Raw genomic sequence first — 25,775 nt, 5'->3', positions numbered from 1 at the left:
ATACCATTGCTAAAGTTATAGTAGACCCACTGCCCACTCCTGGGTTTTGGAAGTGACACTGGTGTCTCTTCAGCAGGAAGAGTGTAGAATCGACACTCAACAAACAGCCGCTGGATAGTGTCATCTGCAGTTAGTCGAGAATCATTAAGGCTTAGAGCTATGATCTCAATCTGAATTTTTTCTGATGACTGTTCAAGAACAAAACCAAAAAACAATAAAGAAACAAAATGAACAAAGAATTCTTTACTCTTTTTCACTAACAATTTTATTTTATTAAACAATTTTTTAAAATTTTAAATATTTTTTATGGCCACACCCACGGCTCCTGGGCCAGGTATTGAATCTGGGCCAAGCTGTGACCCAAGCAGCAGCTGTGGCAACACCAGACTGCGCTGGGCCAGGGAGCCGACCTGCACCTCTTCAGTGACCTGAGCCACTGCAGTCAGATTCTTAACCTACTGTGCCACAGCGGGAACTCCCTCACTAGCAATTTTAAATAAAACATGAAGGCACTGGCCTTCACTGATTTCTTTTTTGGAAGGCACCGCACACTACTGTCTTGTTACACATGATAGATTATTCAAGACAGAGTGAGAGAGAATGAGCTTCTAATGCCCCAGGGTTTGAAGTTAACAGTGTCATGGCAATAGTCTCCTGATTTACATTTGAGGCTATAAATACCCTGCTAGTAGTCTATCAGGAGTGAAAATTGTGAGATCTTCATTTCCAATTGCTTTCAGAATGACATGTTATCAGCTGGCCTTGTTTCAAACTATGTAATGAAATACATGTTTATCACTGCTTTTATTTACTGCATGGTACCTGAGAAAGTTTCGGTTGTTCAGAGATCAAAGCCTGTTGAATACTTTATAGCTATGATGCTAATATATGTGGCTATATGAATCCATATTAACTAGGGCTATCGTTCATTCTCCTATATATCCTGCCACAACATATTTCATTCAGTAATAAGTTTTCAAACAAAAGAAACAAAATTTTTATATAATTTAACATATATTTTCTTGCAATTTATTTTTATCTCATCTTTACAGAATAACTAAAAATATATATTTGTATAATTTTCATTACAATCCTTATTTAATAGATTTTGGTGTCACAGACATATGCTAATCATAGTTTCCTTGGGTAATCATTTAAAACAAATAATAGACCATGACTTAAAAATTAAGAACTAAGATAACTCCTTAGTTAAATGTTTGTGCTTACAATTTAAAATTTGTTCTTTATTCCCCCAACTAAATCTCTCTTTATTAAATTCAGAGGCATGCTGCTATAAATTATATGATAAAATAATAATTACAAATCCTGATACTGACTTGCTTATATCACCAATTTTTAGGAATTCATTGTTAAACATAAATCAATGTGTAAATTCACCATAGTGATTACATTTAGATATTTCAAAGTATATAGTATAATTAATCAAACTGAAAAGCATAAGTACCCTATTGTAAAAATATTCCCATAAAGAACAATTTCCATTGCTGTCAAACCCCCTCAATATTTGATGAAGTAATTTTACCCCCTTCTTTCAAAAGACATTTTCTTTTATTATGTATTCTAAGACACTTTAACTAAAAACCCAAATCTGAATATTTCAATAAGGTTATTTTATTATTCAGTAGATTCATGGAAATTTTACTAGGATGACAGAGAAAATTCCACACCATTCTGTCTCCACTAATACAGGTACAAGGCTGCAGCTGGCAATATTACTAGGATTAGCATAGTATGATGAAATATTTAAAGGAAAATTTTTTCTAAAACCTAATAAATCAAATGACTGCCAAATGTCATTAAAGTGATGGTCTTTGACTTGAATATGCTTTTCATATTCAAATTTGAAAAGAAAGAGATGAAAGCCTGGAAAGGTTACTCGGTTTCAACTAATAACCTCAAGCCCTCTCCGTTCACGTGCATAAAAAATGAAGTTGGCTCTATTGTCTAATCTCACTTCAGAAAAGCCCTTCTCTGCTTGCTGAAGACTAATATGTAAAGAAAATATTTTAAATGATATTATTTTTTCTTAAAATGTACTGCGGTTGTCAAAATACCACGCACACGCATATTTTATAATTCTGGTTCAAGTGTAGCACAATGCATAATTAAGTCTTTTACATAACTTGTAATTTGACAAATTTAGAATTGTTACGACAATAACATAAAACATTCCTGCTTCTGTATAAAACATCTAAGAGAAAATAGCTATAAAAAGGCAAAATAGGTATACTTGGTTATTTCCACATTGCGAAGAGAGGAATTTAAACATTTTTTTATCACAGAAGCCAATGATGAGACAAATGAACTTTTAAATAGCAGGGGAAATCAAATTTATTTAAATGGTTTTCGAAATTAATAATATATTAACTCTACAATCCCCATATGAAAATCTGCATTATTGTAAGAATGAACTTAGGCTGTCAAATAAGGCTATATCCAAATATATAACTCTAAATAAATGTAGATACTTGGGTTATAGTCAAACAAACAAAATACCAAAACCAAATAAACCCAAAGAAAACCCTATATTAACCAAAAAAAAAAAAAAAAAAAAAGTTTTAAAATTCTTTTTATGATGTCTATCTTCTTTCTGGTCCCGTTTTTTTTTTTTTTTTTCAGTTATCCACACCCTCCCCTAGCCTCATTACCTCTGTATGTCCTTTTTAATTTTCTAACTTAACTGACAGAGTTACTAGTTGTCATTTCTTTGTTCCTTTAATGGTACAACTTAACAATCAAAATAAATCCAAAAAGAGTTAAGTTCTCAACAGGACATATCTACGGAAGCATATCCTGAATAAAGAATTTCCAAATATTGTAAGTTTTGGCCCAGTGGGGCTAGCCAACTCATTTTTCAACATTGGAATCATTCTGGTTGTTTTCATGTCACTGTGAATCAAAAGTTCAACTAGATCATATATGAAGTTTTTGAAGATTAGGGAGCCCATCAACTGCATTAATATACAACTCCGATTCAGTGTCAGAAATGAACTCATGATCTCTCCTCCTTCCGCTCCCCTCACCCAGTCTCATTCATCCTCTGACATCTGCTACCGCAGGGGATGACACCACAGTCCACCTGGTCACCTACAACCAGGAGACCCTAGAGCCATTCCTATACATCTCCATTTTCACACTCACCATACCCCACAGATCCCTTGTTCCTGTTCATTTCACTTCTTAAATATTTCAACGGTTCACTGAATTACTGAAAGCTTATGATATTTCAATATTGTCAGCTATTGGGGATATAGAGACAAAACAAGATGTGGTTTCTTTCCCACAAAGAAGAGAAACTCCTTTATGTTCTCATATGATCTGAGGAAGGAACTAAGACAATGCTTTCTAATATTAGAAAGTAGTTTTTGTTTTGTTTTTTAAAGAAAGTATTTTTATAGAATAAGGAGGAAGAAACCAGAGAGAATTATGAAGCATAACTGGTTGGTAGAACTGTAGGTGGACAGATGGGTGGGACGAGGCTGTAAGCTCAGCGACAAAGGGACTATTGTCATGCCTTTTTTTTTTTTTTTTGTCTTTTTGAGGCTGCATCTGCAGCATATGGAGGTTCCCAGGCTAGGGGTCCAAGCAAAGCTGTAGCCGCTGGCCTACACCACAGCTCACAGCAATGCAGGATCCTTAACCTACTGAGGGAGGCCAGGAATCCAACCCGCATCCTCATGGATGCTAGTCGCATTGATTAACCGCTGAGCTACGAGGGGAACACCTGTCACTAGAGTGGTACATGGTATACACTCAAAAAATAAGTGGCTCTATTCTCATGGCTATAAGAAAGGTGAAGCACTACTGCCCCCTCTGCCTTGCCTACAGCCTAAACTATTCTTCCTGTGGCAGAATTCTTTTCTTAAAAACAAATCAGGAGTTACTGTTGTGGCTCAGCGGTAATGAACCCAACTAGTATCCACGAAGATGGGTTAAGATGGGTTAAGGATCAATGAAAAAAAGTTCAGTTAGCTGTGGTGTAGGTTGCAGTCGCAGCTTGGATGCCATGTTGCTGTGGCTGTGGTGTAGGCCGGAAGCTACAGCTCTGATTCGAACCCTAGCCTAGGAACTTCCATATGCTGCGGGTGTGGCCCTAAAAAGAAAAACCCCAAACACGTAAGATAGCACCTTTCTCTCTTTTTTTTTTTTTTGGACATGCTCATGGCATATGGGAATTCCTAGGCCAGGGATCAAACCCATGCCACCACAATGACCTGAGCCACAGCAGTGACATGGATCCTTAACCTGCTAGGCCTCTAGGGAATTCTTTTTAGTTTAATTTAATTTTATTTTGGCACCTCTCTGCTTGAAAACTTACCCTCTAGCCATTTCCCCGGGCCTGCAGAGTACTGTTTATATTGCTGAGCTTTTACATCCGAAATCTTCTCTATCAGGAAAAATTCTGCACTCTTTCTCTGAGACCATTACTGATTTCCAAGACTGGGGTGATTCTTCCTCTGGGCCCTGACAGCACTTTGCAGTCACACTGTATCACACAGATTTGCTTCCATATCTGCCTCTCTCTGTAGACTGGAGTTCTTGGAGGCCAGGACCCTACCTTATTCATCCTGTGCTATTTTACATCCTCTCCAGGATGTGGCACATAGGAGGCTGTCAAAAAATACTTAATGATATAGAATCAAGGGATGCTCAGTATCTCCATGTATTCAGAATATCCTTTATACATATGTTGCCGGAAATATGTGAAGCTGCAATTATTAGTGTTTTCTTTTTAAACATATACTTATTGTGGCTACTACATTTTATGAAGTTGGTGATTACTAACTGTCGAAATCTTGTCATTCTAGATTTTAATTGAATAGTACTATTTCAAAGACAGGTCAATACTGTAGAATCTGGGTGGTAGGGTACTGCTATTTCAACTTTTCTTTCTGTTTGAAAAATTTCAGAATAAAACAATGAAAAAAAGTTCAGTTAGGAGAGTTGGACAATATACTGATTTGAATGACAGTGACTGAAGCAAAGCCATTCAGATGGATGCTGAATAATGTTTGTTCAGAATTCCTAGAGCAATATAACCAGTCATATCTCTGTATGAGCACCCTGCATATACCGTAGTTTGACCAGCTGGTATAGGCTTTAGGCTGTGCCTGTTTTGTTTCTTTTCTATGTGTGGGAACATGTCATTAGGCATGATGCTACCTCTCAGTACTTTTTATCTTGTTCACCAGTTGCCCTGTTATCTTTGCTAGTTAGCAAGATGTCAGCATCAGCATATAAAAAGAGGATTTGAAATCTGGTTGTAGCGAACAGCAGTAAGAGAAGTCACTCAAATAAGAACTGTGTGTAACTTCTTTTCAGTTGCTTCTATAGATGGACACTACACTTTATATGACTGAATGATCTAGAAATGTGATGACAGCTTGTATTACTCTCCGAGAAAAAAAAAGTTAGGAGTTCTCATGATTTTGGCTCAATTCCACTACTGCTTCCTGACTGATGCTATAATTCACATTTTAGGACATACTTCTCTATGGTATTTACTTGGGCTTTTATTGGCATGCTTAAATTTTTTATGTTTTACTTTAGAAGAGCAGGCTGAATTCTTCCTCTGGTTTCAACCATCATAGTAGCCACACTAAGGTTAGACTGTTAGGCTTCTAAAAACTAATTCCATTTGACAGCTCTTAAATACAGTGTTGCTTAACTGAGAATGGCTTCTGATAAAGGTTTGGAACTTGTTTCAGTCAGTTAGATTTAAATCTCACTATGGTGAGATTGCATGTGAGTTTTATTTCATTCTTAATTCTACAGTGAATAAGTCTTTAACTTTTTAAACTATGAAACATAGAAAATAATTTGGCATATTCAAGCACTCAACATCTTAAACAGATGTTACGGTTTTGCTGTATCTGATTCAAATCTTTTTGTTGTTATTATGGAAGAAATAAGCTATTTCAGATACAGGGAAAAGCTCTCATCTCCCAATTCCTTTCCTTATTCCTCATTCTCCCAGAGGTAACTACTATCATGAAGTTGGTGTGTGTCATTCCCAAACATGCTTTTATCTTTTCTACTACATATGTATATATCTATGAAAAACATATTACTTTGTCTTTAGATTTTATATGAATGGTATCATCCTCTATTGATCATTCTGCAATTTTTTCACTCAATACGATATTTTCGAGATTCATGATTATAATTAAAATCTAATTCATTAATACTAGCTGTATAGCATTCCATTTATATTACATATACACTCTATAGTTATTTCTCTACTAACGAACAATTAAGTTGTCTAAAATTTTTTGCTATCATAAATAATGTTTCATTGAATATCCTTTTATGTTTTCTTATGCATGTGAGTGGTCCTCTCAGAAGTGCTGGGTGATAGGTATGAGAAATTCAACTTCAGGGAGTTCCCGTCGTGGTGCAGTGGTTAACAGATCCAACTAGGAACCATGAGGTTGCGGGTTCGGTTCCTGCCCTTGCTCAGTGGGTTAACGGTCTGGCGTTGCCGTGAGCTGTGGTGTAGGTCGCAGACGTGGCTCGGATCCCATGTTACTGTGGCTCTGGCGGAGGCCAGTGGCTACAGCTCCAATTCGACCCCTAGCCTGGGAACCTCCATATGCTGCGGGAAGCAGCCCTAGAAAAGGTGAAAAGACAAAAAAAAAAAAAAATCAACTTCATAGGATTATAAATGGTTATATAAACGTATATGAATATTACTTTTATTACCGTAAAAATGTCTTGTGTACAAATAAATACATATAAAGCCTAGGTATAGGAGCCAAGGTATGCAGAACTTGGTATTAAAAATGTCTTGTGTACAAATAAATACATATAAAGCCTAGGTATAGGAGCCAAGGTATGCAGAACTTGGTATTTTATAACAAAATGGAAATAGAAGGGGATGGTCCACATCTATGCCCTTTAAGAACAAAAGTTTAACTGAAGCGAGCGCTAACACAAGCTCCAAATGTTGGTTCCAAAAGCCAAACTCCCCATTTGCATTGACGGAGCCATATTAAGTAGGGTAGGAATGATAATGATTAATGGTGATTCTTACAACTTCCCTTCTTCAGGCTGAGGGTTGGCAGAGTCATCTCAGAATCAAAAAGGTCCCCTAGACATCACACTAGGCGCCAAAGCTTCCTCTGGCTAGGAATCAGATCTACTCTTCATATAAAGTCTTTGATTTTTTAAAAAAATAAGTGTAGAGAAGAATAAGAGTCAAAAGAAACTCAAACTGTCGAGGTAATAATGTTTTTAACAAACAGAACAAATCCAACCCAGTGTTCACTGGCGGCAGGAACCTTTCTTTTCTCATATGTTCTGTTAAAAGGTCCTGTGTAGAACAAATACTATAAATAGGGAAAACTTCAGCGATGGAAATCAAAACAGTGCTAGGGTTAGGAGTGCTTATTTTTAGAACATTGTCTCCCTTACATACCGTGTCCATTGCTACATCTATCATCAGCAAACTATAGAAGCTTGTTACTGCATGTTCTCAAGCACTGGGAATATTTTTTCTTGTACTAATAGAGCCGAGGGATATGACACATTTCCATCATTAACTGTGGGTTACTATGGCAGTACTTTGAAAGAAGGAGAGAATTTTTTTAAAAAACGACCCTTAATTTTCAGGTATTCTGATATGTTGCTCTGCTTTCACTATCATTGACAACTGATGTTATAATACAGAGGTCCTCAATTTTGGCTGCAGGCTAGTATCACTCGAGGAGCTTTAAACAAAATTCTGATTTAACTGAGCCTCAGTCCTGGCATTTAAAAATGTTCCCTAGGTGGTTTAACCTGCAGCCAAGGTGAGAAGTACTGCCTTTCCCTAGAGTTGTGGTTCTCAAACCCCAGAATGACCTGAAAGGCCTGAGAACACAGAGGTTGCGGGGCTCCCGTCTCAGAGTTTCTGATTCACTAGGTCTAGGGTGGGGCTCAAGAATCTGTATTTCCCACAAAGTCTCAGGTGATGCTAATGCTGATGGTCTGAGGACCAGAGAAGATTCACCCTGTATTTGTTGACCCCTTCTAAGATATTTATAGAAAGCCATCTACAATTTACTAAACTGTTTTTTTAGTTATTATTTAACATTTTAGTACAGAATTAGCTAAAAAATTATTTCCTTTTTAGAAGCAATCTATATTCATCCCTAAAAATAATACAACAATATAAATCCTAAAAAGTAAAATATAAAAGTTCCTTGTTTTCTTCCATTCCCTAACTCAGGGGTTAGCAATTTTTTTCCATAAAGGCCAGATAGTAAATATTTTTCACACTTCGGGCTCTACAGTCTCTGCTGCAAGTACTCAACTCTGCTTCTGTAGAGTGAAGTGGCCATCGACAATATGTAAACGATGGGTTTGGTGTGTTCCAATAAAACCTTATTTACAAAAATAGGTGGAGAGCTGGATTTTGCTGATCCTTGTCCTGACCCATGTCCCAAAGATACTCACTGCTCACAATGTTCGGATAATATACTTCCAGACATCTTCTTTGCTTGCGTAAACCTAAATGTTATGTCTGCACGCTCATATAAAAGATACACATGTATGTGTGTACAAATATACTATGTATGTACAAATATGCGTTTCTGTTTGCTTCTTTTAAAATAGAATCATCAGTGAGATCATTTCTTATCCATTAGTTTGGCAAAAAGCATGATGTGAGGAAACTAATTTCCACATGTTACGTATTAAAACATTCCAACTGGAAATGTTTGTATTAGCAAAAACTTAATACAGGTCAAGGGGTCTATCAAAAGGCACTTCTATAAATAAATATCATATAGATATACAATGTAATATTATGCATATGTTAAAATAGAGTATACTGCTATGGAAAAATGTCTGTGGTATATCAGTGAGAGATAAGTTGCAAAATATAAAAAATAGTTTTAAAAGCTCTCAGCATCAGGAGAGTAACTGGACATTCCTGGTTAAAACATTTCCATATATAAGAGTGGGAGGGGCTTACTTTACCCACTGATAGAATATCATGTTTGATTCTGAAGCGATTTAATAACTTTTAATACATGAATGCTAAAAGCAGTGAGTTGCTTTATGCATTTTGCCTTTCAAAACTTTAAAACATATTTTGCAAAGCATCATTAGTGCAATCACCTGAGAATGCCAGCTCATGTTGTTCAAAAGAACTTGGCTTCCAGGTAGAATTGCTTTTTAGTCCAGTTGAATATGGCAGCCCTTACAAAACTGCTGTTAGTGGGAATAGTGAAACAGGAAGATGTAAACATGCAGTGCTCAAAAAAGACTGCTACTCTTTCAGCCTGTGATTTCCCATTCTTACCTGTGGCTACACTTTAAGGAATCTGTGACTTGAAGGCAATATGTTTAGTTTTGAAAATTGAAAGCTGCATTGCTTAAATGGTAAAATTAGAGATAATGTGAAAGGAAGATCGCTAATTCTTTTTTTTATGCCATGGCAGATGCAAATTTTTGGTTTTGATGTCTATTTTGAGGACCTAAAACAAGGGTTTTAATCAATGTATTATACATCAAATTGATACTGTTAACTTCTGATTATTCGAATTAATAAAATATTCATAGAGAAATGTCCAAAGTTTTACATTTCTCAGACTCCCCCCCCCATTAATTATCATGCCTAGAAGCTTTTTAGTAAAAGCAGCAGTCATCAGGCTGACGGAATTTGACAGGCCAGCAAGGCCCAATTACACTGGTGCTCTGTGGCACTTTGATGTCCTGGAAAGAAGAGAGATAGGGGCAAATTGGGTAGCACATTATGTTAATGACTTGATTTAATCCAGCCACTAAACTTTATGTAGCCTGTTAAAAAAGATGCTAACACTAATTATGCCACTTTGGAAAGGAAAGGAGGGGACAAGCATTTCATTCTGACAAAGTGAAGCTCATAAATGTTGTAAATGAAATGAAACAAAATGAAGTAATCTATGATTAATTATACATCACAGACACGAAGAAAAGAGGAAGAACCAAGTAATATGTCTAAGTCCTGGGAAATCCGTTAGATTCCTTTTAAGGATCAACATTTCTCAGAAATTACTATGAGCTGTCAGAGTCTATAACATGAAAAAAAGAAATGGGATGATCTTAAATTGCTTACATAGTGCAGCAGATAATTCAAATTCATAGTGTAATTGGCATAAATGATATTTATCTAGGACACTACTTCTAGTCTCAATTTTGTGACATTATAGCTATTGGTAAAGGCAATTTAAAAAATTTCTACAAGATGGAGATAACCACAGAGTAGAGTTATTTAACTACTTTTAAACTAGTCTCTGTGTCTCTAATTTACTCTTGACATGACTGATAGCATGATCTTTTAAAATGTGATGCAAGAGTGTAAACTCCATAAAAGCAAGAGACTTATTTCTCTCATTCACTGCTAAATCCCAGTCCCAGACTAAGGCTTGGGACATGGTAAATACTCACTAACTACCTGTTTAATGAATGAGTGGTCTTCTTCCCTCACCCTTAAAAATTCTCACTGGCTGCTCAGAGAACTTTGGGATGGGCTTCCACCTCCTCAGCTGATGCACAGGGGCCTCAATGTTCTGGACAGGGCTATATTTTCACCATTTTCTCCTGGGGCTGCCCATTTTTGCCATAGGTTTGGCCCATCCTAAAATTATTCTGATTCCTAGGACAAGCCACACACTGCATTCTCTCAAATTTTTCTATATCTGCTATATAATTTAACAAAACTAAATTTCACCTATTAACATGAGATACTGGTCAGTATGTTCTACTAAAAGTAGAAATTTTATTTATTTATTTTTGTCTTTTTAGGGCTGCCCAGGCAGCATATGGAGATTCCCAGGCTAGGAGTCGAATCTGAGTTGTAGCTGCTGGCCTACGCCAGAGCCACAGTAACGCCAGATCTGAGCTGCATCTGCAACCTACACCACAGCTCACAGCAACGCCGGATCCTTAACCCACTGAGTGAGGCCAGGGTTGGAACCTGTGTCCTCTTGAATGCTAGTCAGACTCGTTTCCGCCGAGCCGTGACAGAAACTTCGTAAAAAGTAGAATTTTTAAAAGCACATGGGAGTTGAGGAGTTCACATTGTGGCTCAGCGAAAATGAATCTGACTAGTTTCCATGAGAACGCAAGTTCAATCTCTGGCCTCACTCAGTGGGTTAAGGATCTGGCATTGCTGTGGGCTGTAGTGTAGGTTGCAGATGCGGTTTGGATCCCGTGTTTCTGTGGCTGTGGTGTAGACTGGCAGCTACAATTCCGACTCGACCCTAAGCTGGGAAACTCCATATGCCATGGGTGCCGCCCTAAAAAGACAATTAATTAATTTAATTAAATAATAAAAAAATTAAAAGCACATGGGAGTTGATCAGTGGCTACCAAGGCATAAAGCACTGCTTAGAACAGGTGCTTGCTTTAAATGATAGTCACATTATTGAGACAGCATCTAAAACCACTATAGGAAACCACATTTTGAATGACAGTGAAGGCTGTATTAGGCTGAAGCAAAGTAACATAAATTATTTTTCTGGAAGTAATAAGAAAAAAACCCAGTTTACACCAAAGGAAAAATATATGTGTATATCAGAATTAGTTGAACATTTTAAAGGAATATTTCTTTCACTAAACTTCTTTGTTAAATCAAAGTTCTTTATTCTTCGTTAACAGTAACACACAATTCCACTGAGATCTAGCAATGCTGTCAACATTCACATGATTCTGCTGAAAGTCTGATATAGGGTTTCTTAATCTCAGCACTATTGACATTTTGGGGCAGATAGTTCTTTGTTGTGGGTCCTGTCTTTTGCAGCATGCTTAGCAGAAACTGACTACTACCTGACTTTTCATGCCAGTAGCAGTCCCCCCCAGTGTGACAACCAAAAATGTCTCCAGGGCCAAACGTCCTTTAGGTGACAAAACTGCACCCAGTTGAAAATCATTGGTCTAAGATGATATATTTAGATAACATCTTCCCATAGTTTGGAAGTTACTTTTAGATGATGAATACATGTTTGGAAAATAAAGTTAACTGTTGCAATGTTTCCCTAGTATCTCCTGCATAAAATCCAAGACATTTGGTCTTCTCTATTGTAACTGAAGCCTTCAATTCTTTTATACAGAAGGCTGTTCTAGTTAATTGAAGTAAAATTGTATTTTTATTGAAGGATAGTTGATTTAAAATTTTGTGTTGATTTCAGGTGCATAGTAAAGGGATTCGGTTATACATATATGTGTATATATGTATTATGTTTCAGTTCTTTGCCATTACACTTAATGTATTCTTGATTTCTGAAACAATGTGCATCCCTGACTACTAGAAATGTACATTATTTTCTCCCCATTTTGGAGGTTTCACTGTTAAAGGAGGACACTCCTTTCTAATATGTGACTGACCAAAGCTGAATGGGTCAAGGGTGCACCACTGATAGAGACAGACCCAATCCAGAGGCTGGGTGTGGCTAATCAGAGCTTTCTCCTTGATGCTGGGCATTCTATGTGGCTATCTTTGGGTAATAAGCAAGTGAAACAGAAAGAGTCGGCCTAAAATGAGAAAAAGCAGACATGAAACTCATGAGAAAGAGGGTGGCTCAGCTCATGGGCATATCCTCTATGAAGTCTATTAAAAAAGTCACTCTTTCTTCTGAACTTCCTTAATTAGTAGCATGACTGTTAGCAAGTTACTTTAAGATCTCAGTTTACTCATTTGGAAAATGAGGAGGATGGGCCCAAAACAGCTTTATTATTTAGCTCAGATATCTGACTATTAATTATTGGCACAGTCTCCTGACATTGTTTTATACTGTAATTTAACTGCTGAATTACTACCTGACTTTTCATGATCACATCTTCCAATTAATGTGATGTTCCCTGAGGACAGGGCCAGAATATACCATGCTTACTTCCTTAGGGAGGAGTGATCACAAACCACAGACTGAATTCCTGGGAATCACTGAGTTACAACAAGAGAGATGAGTGCTGTTTGTAGCTTGACTAGACAAATATATCCCTTGGTACCGGTCCTAGGATCTTAGGGAGGGATCGCTTGCTATCCCTTAGACCTGAGGACTGATTCAGTACATAATTCTCACATTTGTATGTTCAAAAGGCTAAATCATATAAGGTTTCAAAAAAACCTGACAAAGTATGCAAAGAGTCTTTCAGAAGAATTAATGAGAAAGAAACGTGAGTTATGTGAGAACGAAATCGCTGAATCAGGCTTGCAGGCTTACTATTCTTTCTTGATGTAATGAATGGAGTCTTAGTAAAATGATGTGATGGTTAATTTTACGTGTCAACTTGATTGGGCCACAGGATACCCAGACACTTGGTCAAACATTATTCTGACTAAGTCTGTGAAGGTGTTTCTGGATGAGATTAACATCTGAATTGGGGTAAAGTTGATTATACTCCCTATCATAGGTAGGGCTTGATCTAATCAGTTGAAGGCCTGAACTGAAAAGGTTGAGAAACAGGGAACCCTTCTGCCTTAAGCTGGCACACTGATCTCTGCCTACCTCTGGCCTTTGGACAGAACTGAAACATCTACTCTTCCTAGGTCTCCTGTCTGCCTGCTTTTGGACTGGAACTCACACCATATGTTCTCCTAGTTCTCAAGTCTTTCAACTTATACTGGAACTAAGCCATTGGCTCTCCTGGGTCTCCAGCTCATAGACTGCAGGTCTTAGAAACTAATACTCTCTATAATCATGCGAGCCAATTCCTTATAAAAGAGCCTCTTTCATATATATTATCCTATTGGGTCTGCTTTTTTGGGAAAACTCCAATACGAATGGCTAGAAAGCTAAATCTCATAAAGGTACTCATTTTCCTATTGATTTACATTGTCAAAATTCCTAATAGAGGGTAGAGAATTTCTATTCACTGAAATAAATAAATTTATTTTGATTAAATAATTTGACAATTTCAGCTTTGACAAAGCAAAAGCATTAAACTGAATTGAACTAAATGCTACAATTACAAGTCTTAGACGCAAGATTCCTTCCTTGATTTATCAGTTTTGAACAATAAAGATTCCATATATCAGGAGGCTATAGGTTTGATGATGTTATAATAATCATATTATGATAATAAAACTTTGGACAGATGAAGTGTTCTGTTTGTATTTATTAATCATTTGTGTTTATCTACCACAGAAACAATGGGTTTCTCTATTTTGTGGAGGCATCTGTGACAACTGAAATGTTTCGTTCTGTGGGTCTGTTCTGTGGAGAACGCTAAGAATGTAAGATTTTTTTTTTCCTTTTTCAGCCACACCTGTGGCATATGGAAGTTCCCAGGCCAAGGATCAAATCCCAGCTGCTGCTGCGACCTATGCCACTGCAGAGACAACACCAGATCCTTATTCTGCTGCCACAGAAGAAATCTAAATGTAAGATTTTGAGTTGAAATAAGTATTGCAATTCTTTTAAATAAAGTTGAGATTCTAATAAAAGAATTACACTTAATCATTTCAAGAAACAATATAGATGAATAGAAAAAACTAGGGTTTTTTACTTTACAAAAATGATTTCCCTCTTTACAAAGAAAAATGCTCTGGTAAGTGGTATACTTCCTTTGTAAATTAAAATATAATTTTCAAAATTTCAATTTACACACTACTCTTCAGCAACGCACTGTAAAACAAGCACAGTATATCTATATGAAATTAATTACCTCCTAAGAAGGTTTATTTTTTTGGCAGAATAAAATAACTTTAATAGCTTATCACTGGACATATATAGATATGAATAGTCTATGAATTCATATATGTAAGTTATTATAGTTTTAAATGAAGTCTCACATTTTGAGTTCTTTAAAGTTTAGATTTAATACATCTTTGTACAATGGTTCTGAAAAGAAGTTGGCCAAGTCATTTGGTTTTAGCAAGTAACTGCTGAAGCTAGTGGTGTTAGGTACTCTTAACATATACTCAAAATAATGCTTACATGGTATGGCCCATTACATAATGAAACTGTAAAGAAAATTTTCTTGTACTAGATGATTACCTGGTTAAGATTATCATAATACATTAAAATTTTTCTAGAAATATCTTGCCTTAAGATTTTCATATATGGGGAGTTCCCGTCATGGCGCAGCGGAAACAAATCTGACTAAGGAACCATGAGGTTATAGGTTTGATCCCTGACCTTGCTCAGTGCATTAAGGATCTAGCAATGCTGTGAGCTGTGGTGTGGGTCGCAGACGTGGCTTGGATCCCATGTTGCTGTGGTTGTGGTGTAGGCCAGTGGCTACAGCTCCGATTAGACCCCTAGCCTGGGAACCTCCATATGCTGCGGGTGTGGCCCTAAAAAGACAAAAAGACACACACACACACACACACACACAAAAGATGTTCATATATGAAGAGTGACATATTATAAATGAAAAGCAGCTTTATTTCAGAACATATCAGGTTACTGACCTGTCTGACGTTCTTAGAGATGGGAACTGGAATAATACACTCATCACTGTCAGAAGCTGATTTGTCCTCTTCATCTGTTAAAAAATAAAATTACATTACAATATACAACTGTATTTGTACCCTATGAAATGGAGAGAAATAAGCATACATTCGAAGGATAACCTTAAAAGAACAATATGATATTCATGTCTGGATTTTTTTAAGCAGCAAAGGTATTCACATTTAGATTACATCCTAGAAAAGAGGAAAAAGAAAATTTCAAGTTTAGCTTTAGTAGAAACAAAGGAAATAAAAATACAGCTGCTTCTAGTCCAAAATTAAAAACAATTTTTTAAAAGAGAGAACATGGTAATAACGTTTTCTAACAGCTTACTTAATACTACTGTGCAAAGGCAAAATTATACCTATTATTTAAAAACATTTTGAAAAGTTTTACAGCTTTATTGCAGGTAAACTGACATACAATAATAAACCACACAAATTTAAAGTGACAAATTTGTATCTACATTTTGAAAATACGTATTTTGACAAAAATATAATTCTGTGAAACCATCATGACAATTAAGATAGTGAACACATCTATCACTCTCCGAATTTCCTTATGCCCCCTTGTAATCTTTTTCCTTCTGTAGTTTACTATTCTCAATTGTCCTTTTCCAGGCAACCATCTAAATGCTTTCTGTCATAATACTGACAGAAATTGCCTTTTCTATATATTTATATAAATTAAACTGTGGGTTTTGTTTGTTTGTTTGTTTGTTAGGGCCTCACCCGCAGCATATGGAGGTTCCCAGGCTATGGGTTGAATTGGAGCTGTAGCGGCCTGCACCACAGCCACAGCAACGCGGGATCTGAGCTGTGTCTGCGACCTACACCACAGTTCATGGCAATGCTGGATCCTTAACCCACTGAATGAGGCCAAGGATCGAACCTGCGTCTTCATGATTACGAGTCAGATTCATTTCCAAAGAGCCATGATGGGAACTCCTAAACTGTGTTTTTAAGTTATCTTTTTTTGGTCTGAGTTCTTTAAATTTTTAAAGAGTCAAGTCTTCTAGAATAACTCAGATAATAGTACTGAGTCCAAAGAGAATATAAAGCCATTTAAAATATAAACTGGGAACATGGTGAGCAATAATAACTTGCATTTGTTGTGGTATGCCACGTTGAAATAAGAAGAAAAGCAATAATTCCACCTGACTGTAGCTGACCAGACTGAGACATATTCCATCATTTCTGTCACGAAACAGCTATCGTGAGGTAGGGTCACTATTAAGTGAAGATGTTTGATGAGACATGCGTGTTCTAACAGGTTAAATAAAGCAGAGTTAAGCAGATATATGTTAATTTTATGAAGAAAGTCACCTCCTGGTTCTAGTTCTTCAGTTATTTCTGTTTCATCTTCAGAAGAAGTCAAACTTTTTCTGGCAAGCTGACCCTCAGAGAGTAAAGACACATCATCTTTTACTTGTTGCATTTTCTCAGTTTTCTCTTTAAGCTGATCGATACTGTTTTCCTGAGAAACCTGAAGAAACAAAAGCATACTGATATATTATTATTTAGATCACATTTACAGTGTACTAGCTGAAGCACTTGAATGATAATTAAGGCATATAAATATAGAAGTATGCAATATAAATATAATTCATTAGAAAATAATCACATAAGCTGTACAAATGAAAATATGTACATAAATTAAAATCTGATTATAAACTGAGAATAAAACAGCATAATCTCAAAATAAATTTTACATTATACTTTAACTCACACATGTATTTACTACCTACTAATATCTTCATAATTGTAGCTTTTATACTTTTCATATTTTTTGACCTTTCTATTCCAAGGAAGTCGTTTACAAAAATAGGATCAATGACATGATTTCTTTCTTTCTTTCTTTCTTTCTTTCTTTCTCTCTCTCTCTCTCTCTCTCTCTCTCTCTCTCTCTCTCTCTCTCTCTCTTTCTGCTTTTTAGGGCTGCACCTGTGGCATATGGAAGTTCCCAAGCTATGGGGCGAATTGGAGCTACAGCGGTCAGCCTACACCACAGTTCATGGCAACGCCAGATCCTCAGCCCACTAGGTGAGGCCAGGAATCAAATCCGCATCCTCATGGATTCTAGTCGGGTTTGTTAACCACTGAGCCATGAAGGGAACTCCAATGATATGCTTTCTTGATCCATGTCAATGCAAAGACAAAGTCTTTTAAAAAACCTTTCAAAATAACTTAATTAATTAAATTTATTTATTTATTTTTGGCTGCACCTGCAGAAATGTGCAAGTTGCTTGGCCAGGGACTGAATCTGTGCCATGGCAGGGACCCAAGCTGCTGTGGTGACAATGCCAGATCCTTAACCTGCTGTGCTACAAGGGAACTCCCAATATCACTTTAATACAAACACGTACCTTGGGAATATGTGAAACAGTTGGCATACTGATTTCTATTTCTGGTGTATGTTCCACTTCTGGTGAAATTTCCTTCATATCTTTAGGAGGAGTAGAGGTCTCCTTATATTAATGTGAAAACAGGCATGTATGTTACTTTGTATTTATTATTAAATCTCAAATCACCCTAAGATTTTTACATATACACAGACACACACATTTAGGATTTACTCTCCTAAAAACTTTCATACATAACATATAGCAGTGTTAATTATATTTATCATGTTACATTTCTAGCACTTACTTTATAACTAGAGGAGTGTGCCTTTTGACCACCTTCATCCAGTTCTCCCACCTCCACCCCCTGCTTCTGTTAGCCACACACCTATCTCTTTTTCTATGAGCCTACCTGGTTTTGAAGTATAACTGACCTATAATACTATGTTAGTTCCTGTTACATAACACAGCGATTTGGTATCTCTATACATTTCAAAATGATCACTCCAGTAAGTCTCGTTACGTCACCACACGAAGGTATTCCACAGTTACTGACTATGTTCCCCATATTTCATACCCACGACCCATTTCTTTTACAACTGCACGTTTCTGCCTCCTGATCTTTTTCACCTATTTCTTTCCTCCCCCAACCTCTCTCTCTTCTGGCCACCACAGTTGTACTCTGTCTCTGCATCTCAGTTTCTGTTTCCTTATGTTTGTTTATTTGTTTTGTTTTTCTGGACAAGATCTCTTTACATAGTTACAGATCAAGAAAGAGAAGAGGTCTCGGTCTGAGGTACTTCAACACTTAGAGATACGGTCCAGGAGAATGGACCGGGTAGCGTTGTAGGTATGCTATCCCGGAGGCCAAGAGAAAAAGGAGCAAGTGTTCCACTGTGTCAGAAGTCACTGGGAGATTAAGATGGGGACTGAGAATGACAACTGTATATGGCACAGTAAACATCATTGTGACCTTAGCAAGAGTGGTTACGTTTTACTAGAGGGAGCAAGAAACAGTATGAGGAAAGAGAGAGAGCAGTAAGGCAAATTTTTGGAGAGTTTTGTTCTGTTTTGCTTTTTGGTATACGGGGGAAGAGTACTGGGACAGTACCGGGAGAGAGATATGGAGCCAAAGGAGGGTTTAGATCAAAGAGTAAGAACACTTAACACCTACACTCACAGTGCCAAATTACAAAGTTAACATTTTAAAGGAGGAAGAAGTATTTCATTCGTTTCCACTTAAATCAGGTAAGGTATACAATATTGTTCACTTCAAATATTTATTATGGGGGAAAAATCAGTATTTTGAGTGTTTACTACTTACAGAATGCTGATGTGGTGTGATATCCACAAAAGACACCCTCTTATCTTTAGGGGCTAAACGTCTTGGTTTAGGTTTTGGTGCCTAAGATAAACCAATACGTCAAACTGAGTGTGATAAGCATAGCTTTTAGATACATTTCTCTTTTATTTAGCTTTTTATTAAGTGTTATAGGAAATTCAAAGTCACTGTTACTCACTACAATTAATGTGCTAACAGAGGATGTTGGAGGTAGTCTTTGAACAACTTCAGACTCTTCTTTGTGTATGAAATTTCCTAAGTCTTCAGTTGTTATGGCTCCACTTGGTGGAAGGTAAGCAAATTTCCATTTAAGTATAACATGGATAGTTCCTGCTGGATGCTTTTTATGATCTGTTAACTCAAATATTCCTGTCAAATTACAAAAGTAATTGTAATTAATGCTAGAGTGAAGTTTTATTGCTATAAGACTTAAAGAAAAGCAAAGACAATTACCCACAACTTTAAAAATAAGTTTGGCTTTTACAACTCAAATGACTTAAGAGAAGAAAATAAGGCACAAAAGTCTATGATAGGTTCATCTGTCAAGCAGAATGCTTTCAGAAGTTAAAGCCTCAAAGATAGTATTCATTCAAAGATGAGAAAATTGATTTATAAATATTTTAATTTACTGAAATTAAGTTCAGAGATTCTTCAGAATTCTTAGCCTTCCTCTAAGATATTATCTGGGTTATAGCTCAAATAACAATCTCCATTTTGACTTGATATTCTCGTGTCTTTGTAGAAAAATATATTAAAACTTCAACATTTCAAATAATTTAGGTATCTAAAGAAGTCTTGTATTATGATATAATTCTATTATAATTTTAAATACATTTTACTGGGATTTGTTAAATTACTCTAAATTAATAGTAGCACAGCAAAAAATATGTCCATTAAGTAAACAAACCATCCAAAATATATAGTGTTCATGAAAAGTATTACCTAGCTGAATCTATAATATCGAGTCACACATTTTAATCATTATACTAGAGTTTTTAGCATGAAAATTCCTGACTTGAAAAAAAAATACCTACACTTTAAGCTAGCTTTTCTTTAGGGGTATCCTTCACTTGGTTCCCAAATGTTTGACATTTCTTTTAATGGCTGGCCAGGAAAGAAAAAACTAAACCACTCTAGACTTCAGATAGAAAAAAAGGTATAGGTGGAATATAGGAAGATGAAAAACTTCTAATATAGGTCTGATGGGATTTACAGAATGGCTGCGTGAAGAGATCAGTAAATCCTTTCCATAAAAATCAGTGATAGAACTGGATAAAGTGATCAAAAATAATCTCTTAAGAACTCTGAAAATTGATCAAAGTATATAACAAATTGAGAAGCATTTATTCAAGAAAACCTACTGAACCTCAGTAAGAACAGCAGAAGTCAGAAGAGACCCTGGCTGACTGTGAAACCTGCAGACTGTCTGAACTTTGAATGTATTACCCAAACCACACACTGACTCATAGGCACAGGGTAGAAGCCTGCTAGCTCAAGGTGTTTAAACACAACTTTCGATAACTACTGGCTGACCACTAAACTATGCTCAGGCTTAAAATTAAAACAACTTAGCAGAGACATGAGTGGCTATAGGGAGGGGGAAGAAACTATAGAACTAGGCCAGGCAAGTCACCAAACAAACAACAGCAGCAACAGTAGAACCCTGTGGAGGGCTGGAATACAGGGTTCCTGCAAAACAGTGTCAAAATGTCCAGTGTTAAACAGCAAAAACAAAAATTCATAAGGTATGCCAAGAAACAGGAGAACGTGCTACATACACACAGACAAAAAGTCATCCACAGATACCTTCTGAGGCATCCAGATTTTAGACTTAGTAGACAAAGACCTCAGAGCAGCTATGATAAATATGTTCAAAGAGCTAAAAGGAACCACATTTAAAGGATTACAAAGTGTGATGACAATAACTTATACAATACAGAATATAATAAAGAGATAGAAATCATAAAAAAGAGAACTAGAATATATTGTACAACAAAGGGAACACAGCCAATAGTTTATAATAACTATAAATAGAGTATGGCCCTTAAAAAACTGTGACTCATGGAGTTCACATTCTGGCTCAGTGGAAATGAATCTGACCAGCATCCATGAAGACACAGGTTTGATCCCTGGCCTCACACAGTGGGTTGAGGACCTGGCATTGCCCTAGGCTGTAGTATAGGTCGCAGACGTGGCTCGGATCCCATGTTGCTGTGGCTGTGGTTTAGGCTGGCAGCTACAGCTCTGATTCAACCCCTAACCTGGGAACCTCCGTACGCCGTGGGGGTGGCCTTAAAAAGACAAAAAAAAAAAATGTGAATCACTATACTGTACACCTGTAACATATAATATGGTACATCAACCATATCTCAATTAAAAAAAAATAGAAATTCTGGAGTTGAAAAGTACAATTACTGAAATGAAAACATTTAATAGAGGAGTTTGGTAGGAGAGATGGAAACTGGCAGAAGAAAGAATCAATGAATCTGAAGATTGATGAATAGAGATTATCCCATGTGAAGAGTTTGAAAAGTGAAGAAAAATGAACAGAGCCTCGGAGACCTGAGTGTACCATTAAACTATGAACATATGTGTAATGATAGTCAAAGAAGGGGAAGAAAGGGCAGGAAAAATAACTGAAGAAGAAACAGTACAAAACTTCCCAGATTTGGTGTGTAACCATACACTACACATAAAGAAGCTCAACAAATACCAAGCAGAATAAGCACAGTGATCCATATCTAGTCACATCATAGCTGAACTGTTGAAAGCCAAAAAAGAAAAAAAGGAAAAACAAAGGGAAATCTTGAAAACTATCTTGTACAAAGGGACCATAATACAATTAACAGATGACTCCTCATTAGAAAAGACAATGGATGCCAGAGTCAGATGTCTGATGACATGGTCTTCAAGAAAATAAACCTGACAACTAAGAATATGATATCCACCAAGACCATCCTTCGGAAAATAAAAGTTAGATAAAAGACACTCTCAGATAACAATGACTAAGTGAATTCACTGCCAGCAGGTCTGACTTACAAGACATATTACAAGAATTTCTTCAGGCTAAAAGGAGTGACAGCAGACAGTAACTCAAGTCAACATGAAACAACAGATATGAATCAAGATCATCACATAGGTAATTAGAAAAGACAGTATAAATATATGTTTTTCCTAATTTATTCTCTTCACTAATTTAAAAGACAATTGCATAAAACAGTAACTTTAAAATGATAATATGGGACTTGTAATATGTAAAGATAAATGACAAAAATAGCACAAAAGTTGGTGAGGAAATGGAGCTATCTGAATAAAATGACACCAGACAGTAACTCAAATCCATATGAAATAATAAAGAATACCAGAGATAGTGTATTTTCCTGTAATTATATATATCCCCCCTTCTTTTAAAGGACATAAGGTTATATAAAGCAATAATTATAACATTGTATCTGTTGGGTTTATAACATATACAGTCATACTACATGCTCATATATGACAACAGTATCACAAAGGAGGAGGGAGGGAATGGAATTGTATTGGAACACAGCTTCTAAATTTTAATAAAGATATTAGTTTTAAATTTAAGTTGATTGTGGCAAGTTGAAGTGCATGTTATAATCGCTAGAATAACTACGAAGAAAATAAAAAAATATATATAATATTGTAGGCCCAAAGTTTAAGATTATCTGAGAAGGCTAGGAAGGTTAGTTATAAACAGATCATATCTGGAACACTGAGGTATAATTTAGGGTGTTTTGATTTTTGTTTTTTTTTTTTTCAATTTAATGCATTCAAGAAATAGGCTTACCTGAAATGCACCTGTCATGTGCCAGTGAAATCAGCGGCACACTGACTTTTCCTATGTAGATATTCTCCTGGGTATCACTATCATCGAACACATAAAAACTCAGAGTCTCTGACTTAAGATATCGATCCAAATCCATATTCATTGGCACTGGGAAACACATATGATCATCGAACTGTGGATCATTGCTACTGGGAATGATGGCTGTATCATGGTCTGCAAAGTCAAAAAACTTGTACACAACATATGGGTGTGGCTGAAGGTGGCTTTCTCGGGACTGCAGGTGGTTGCAACATTTTATTGTAATGTGAAGTTCATTTAAGTTGCCATCTGTGGAATCAGTAGAACTGAGCTGAGCAGGGTTGGGCGCTTGCTGACTTAACTGTGAAAACATACATATTTTATATTATAGTAATAGCACAATGAAAAGAAAAACAGCAGCTGCCAACCCCCAAACAAAATAATTTTGTAAATGGACAAAAAGCTGCATATTTTCACTTCACAGTGAACTTCTCAGTAAAAGATTCTTTTTTTTCAATTTTTAAAAATTTTTCAATAGTTACTTCCCCAATATCAGTAAGATTCTTGATTCATATTCAAAACCAATATTCTCTAGAACATGGGTCACAACTGCTATTAGCAGCAAACACAGAAGATTGAGCATACATGTACAGATTGCTATTAAAACCAATAAAGCCAAAAAAATAGTTAATCTGATGATCTTTAATGCAATCTAGTAATTAGCAAGTAAAGTGAGCAGATGGGTTCAAAGACAAACGTCCCCATTTCACAAATGTATTAAATGTTAATCCTTCAATCATTCCATTTATTCTGATCATATCCCTTTTTTTTTTGTCTTTTGTCTTTTTTGGGGCCGCACCCATGGCACATGGAGGTTCCCAGGCTAGGGGTCTAATCAGAGCTGTAGCTGCTCGCCTATGCCAGAGCCACAGCAACACAGGATCCGAGCCGCGTCTGCCACCTACACCACAGCTCACGGCAACGGCGGATCCTTAACCCACTGAGTGAGGCCAGGGATTGAACCCACAACCTCATCGTTCCTAGTTGGATTCGTTAACCACTGAGCCAAGATGGGAACTCCATCCCATATCCCATTCTTAAATGAGAATCCAAATAATTCGATGGTACCCACCCACAGAAATGTTTCTGTTATATTTGGGTTGGCCCTCAACCTGAACCAATGGGATCTGGGGAAGCAGATACCTGAGACTAAGGCAATTAGCTTATCAAAGTCTAACTGCTATAAGAACAGGAGAACAGAGTGAGAGACAAAACTTGGAGGGGTAAAACCTTGATTTGGGAAGACATTTCAGAACAGTGATAAGCAAAGAGTTATCAGGCAGTGTCAGAAACTACTTTATGGCCCTTTTGGAACTGTTACTCAGGTAGCCAGTAAGTATATAAGCATTCTAGCTAACAACTGCACTAACTGCTAAGCCTACCATAGCTGATGGAATCTGGGACAAAGAATGTAGTGCCATGCCATGTGGTGTTAGGGTTTTTTTTTTTTTTCCTCCACAGAGGAACCCTTCTTTCACTGCATTTCTGAATCTGGATTAACCATCTGGAACCTCTGATTCTAGAGAAGCTTACTGGAGAAGGACAACTAGAACTGTAGTCATAGTCTCCTTGGTGGAGACATCTGGTGGTGTGGAGATGGGAAGTCTAGGGAGGGAATCACGATGCTGCTTTCCCGAGGGCTAGTTTGCATCCGGCTGCAGAAGGCTGAGTGGAATGATTTACAAAATACCCCTACCGTGTCTCTTTCTAAGTCCACTCACAAAATCAGAAATTCCAACAGTAAACGACTAATTAAAGCCATCAACTGGGAGGCTAAAAACCTTTAAACTACAAAACTAAGTAAACACTGTGGTTTCTCTATTTCGAATTTCCTTTTCCATAGCAGCATTTCCCAAAGTGTGTTCTGTAGAATACTAGTTCAGAAAGACGATCTCTGCAAAACAGGTGCCATTCTTTAGTTGGGAATCAATGCTATATTAGTCATGGTTCTTTAAGTCAAAGTTATAGAAACTAATTCCACCCAGCAGATACAATGAAAAGAGACTTTAATATAAGGCTATAGGGTTATTTCTTAGAACTTGACAGCAGAAATATGGTTGGGTTATAGGAAGGTAAAAGGGCTGGAAAACCACCAGAATTTACTCTCCATCTAGTTTTCATTTTTCTCTGTATGCTCGCTTATTATTTTCTTTCCAGTCCCATTTTCTTTCCTCTGCTGTTTAACATGGTAGAAGATAGCTATCCCATAAAAACTCAACTTTACACGTTCCAGGCATGGAAAGTCTTGCTTTCTCTTGATTCAGAAAGCAGAATTTGACTGGCTCAGTTGTGGGCAGGTAGATATTGTAGAATTGCTGATTATAATTGGGTGGAGTGGGAAAGAACAAGATCGCCAAATGTAAAGCTGGCCACTGGGAGCCCAGCCCCGTGGATTAGTAGAGAGGGAAGTTCTAAACGAAGAAAGGGAATGATAACTTGAGCAGACATTCCAAAATGTTTCTACTCTATTGCATCCCTTTGTTACTTAACATAAGTGTACACTTTATACTTCCTCTTGAGGTTAATGTTAGACATGAGAAGTCTTAACGTCAAGGATCCTATTTAATTTTGCTCAATCCAGTGTTTTCTGCATTTATTGGATCATGAAACTCGTTTGGAAATATGGCTATTCAGACTCCATGAGACATAGTTTGGAAAATGCTGCTCTGAGGAATTGCATTTAAACTTTCAATTCATAGCAAAAGAATATTTATTTTATATTTCACTTTGCATTTCAGAAATCTAAAAGTTTTTGAAACAGCT

At 36.6% G+C, this 25,775-nt stretch overlaps 1 protein-coding gene across 4 annotated transcripts in view; it reads right to left on the bottom strand.

The window, feature by feature from the left end:
• The window catches only part of RPGRIP1L (RPGRIP1 like), a 95,604-nt gene that overhangs the window by 19,045 nt on the left and 50,784 nt on the right, over nucleotides 1-25,775 (bottom strand). For 2 of the 4 annotated variants that reach the window (XM_021097099.1, XM_021097100.1), the window contains exons 17-23: nucleotides 22,935-23,313; nucleotides 19,302-19,492; nucleotides 19,106-19,186; nucleotides 17,806-17,907; nucleotides 16,766-16,925; nucleotides 15,401-15,474; nucleotides 5-188 (exon numbers count right to left, since the gene is read on the bottom strand). In XM_021097099.1, coding sequence (XP_020952758.1) covers nucleotides 5-188; nucleotides 15,401-15,474; nucleotides 16,766-16,925; nucleotides 17,806-17,907; nucleotides 19,106-19,186; nucleotides 19,302-19,492; nucleotides 22,935-23,313 — 1,171 coding nt within the window. Of the gene's footprint in view, nucleotides 1-4; nucleotides 189-14,083; nucleotides 14,363-15,400; nucleotides 15,475-16,765; nucleotides 16,926-17,805; nucleotides 17,908-19,105; nucleotides 19,187-19,301; nucleotides 19,493-22,934; nucleotides 23,314-25,775 lie in introns of those variants that run through there. The other 2 variants (XM_021097101.1, XM_021097102.1) reach the window with 2 other exon arrangements.

The sequence above is a fragment of the Sus scrofa genome, chromosome 6 (assembly GCF_000003025.6).
Source record: "Sus scrofa isolate TJ Tabasco breed Duroc chromosome 6, Sscrofa11.1, whole genome shotgun sequence".
Classification (NCBI taxonomy): Eukaryota; Metazoa; Chordata; class Mammalia; order Artiodactyla; family Suidae; genus Sus; species Sus scrofa.
Note: the sequence above shows the minus strand (reverse complement) of the source record. Positions and strands in the feature narration are given on the sequence as shown.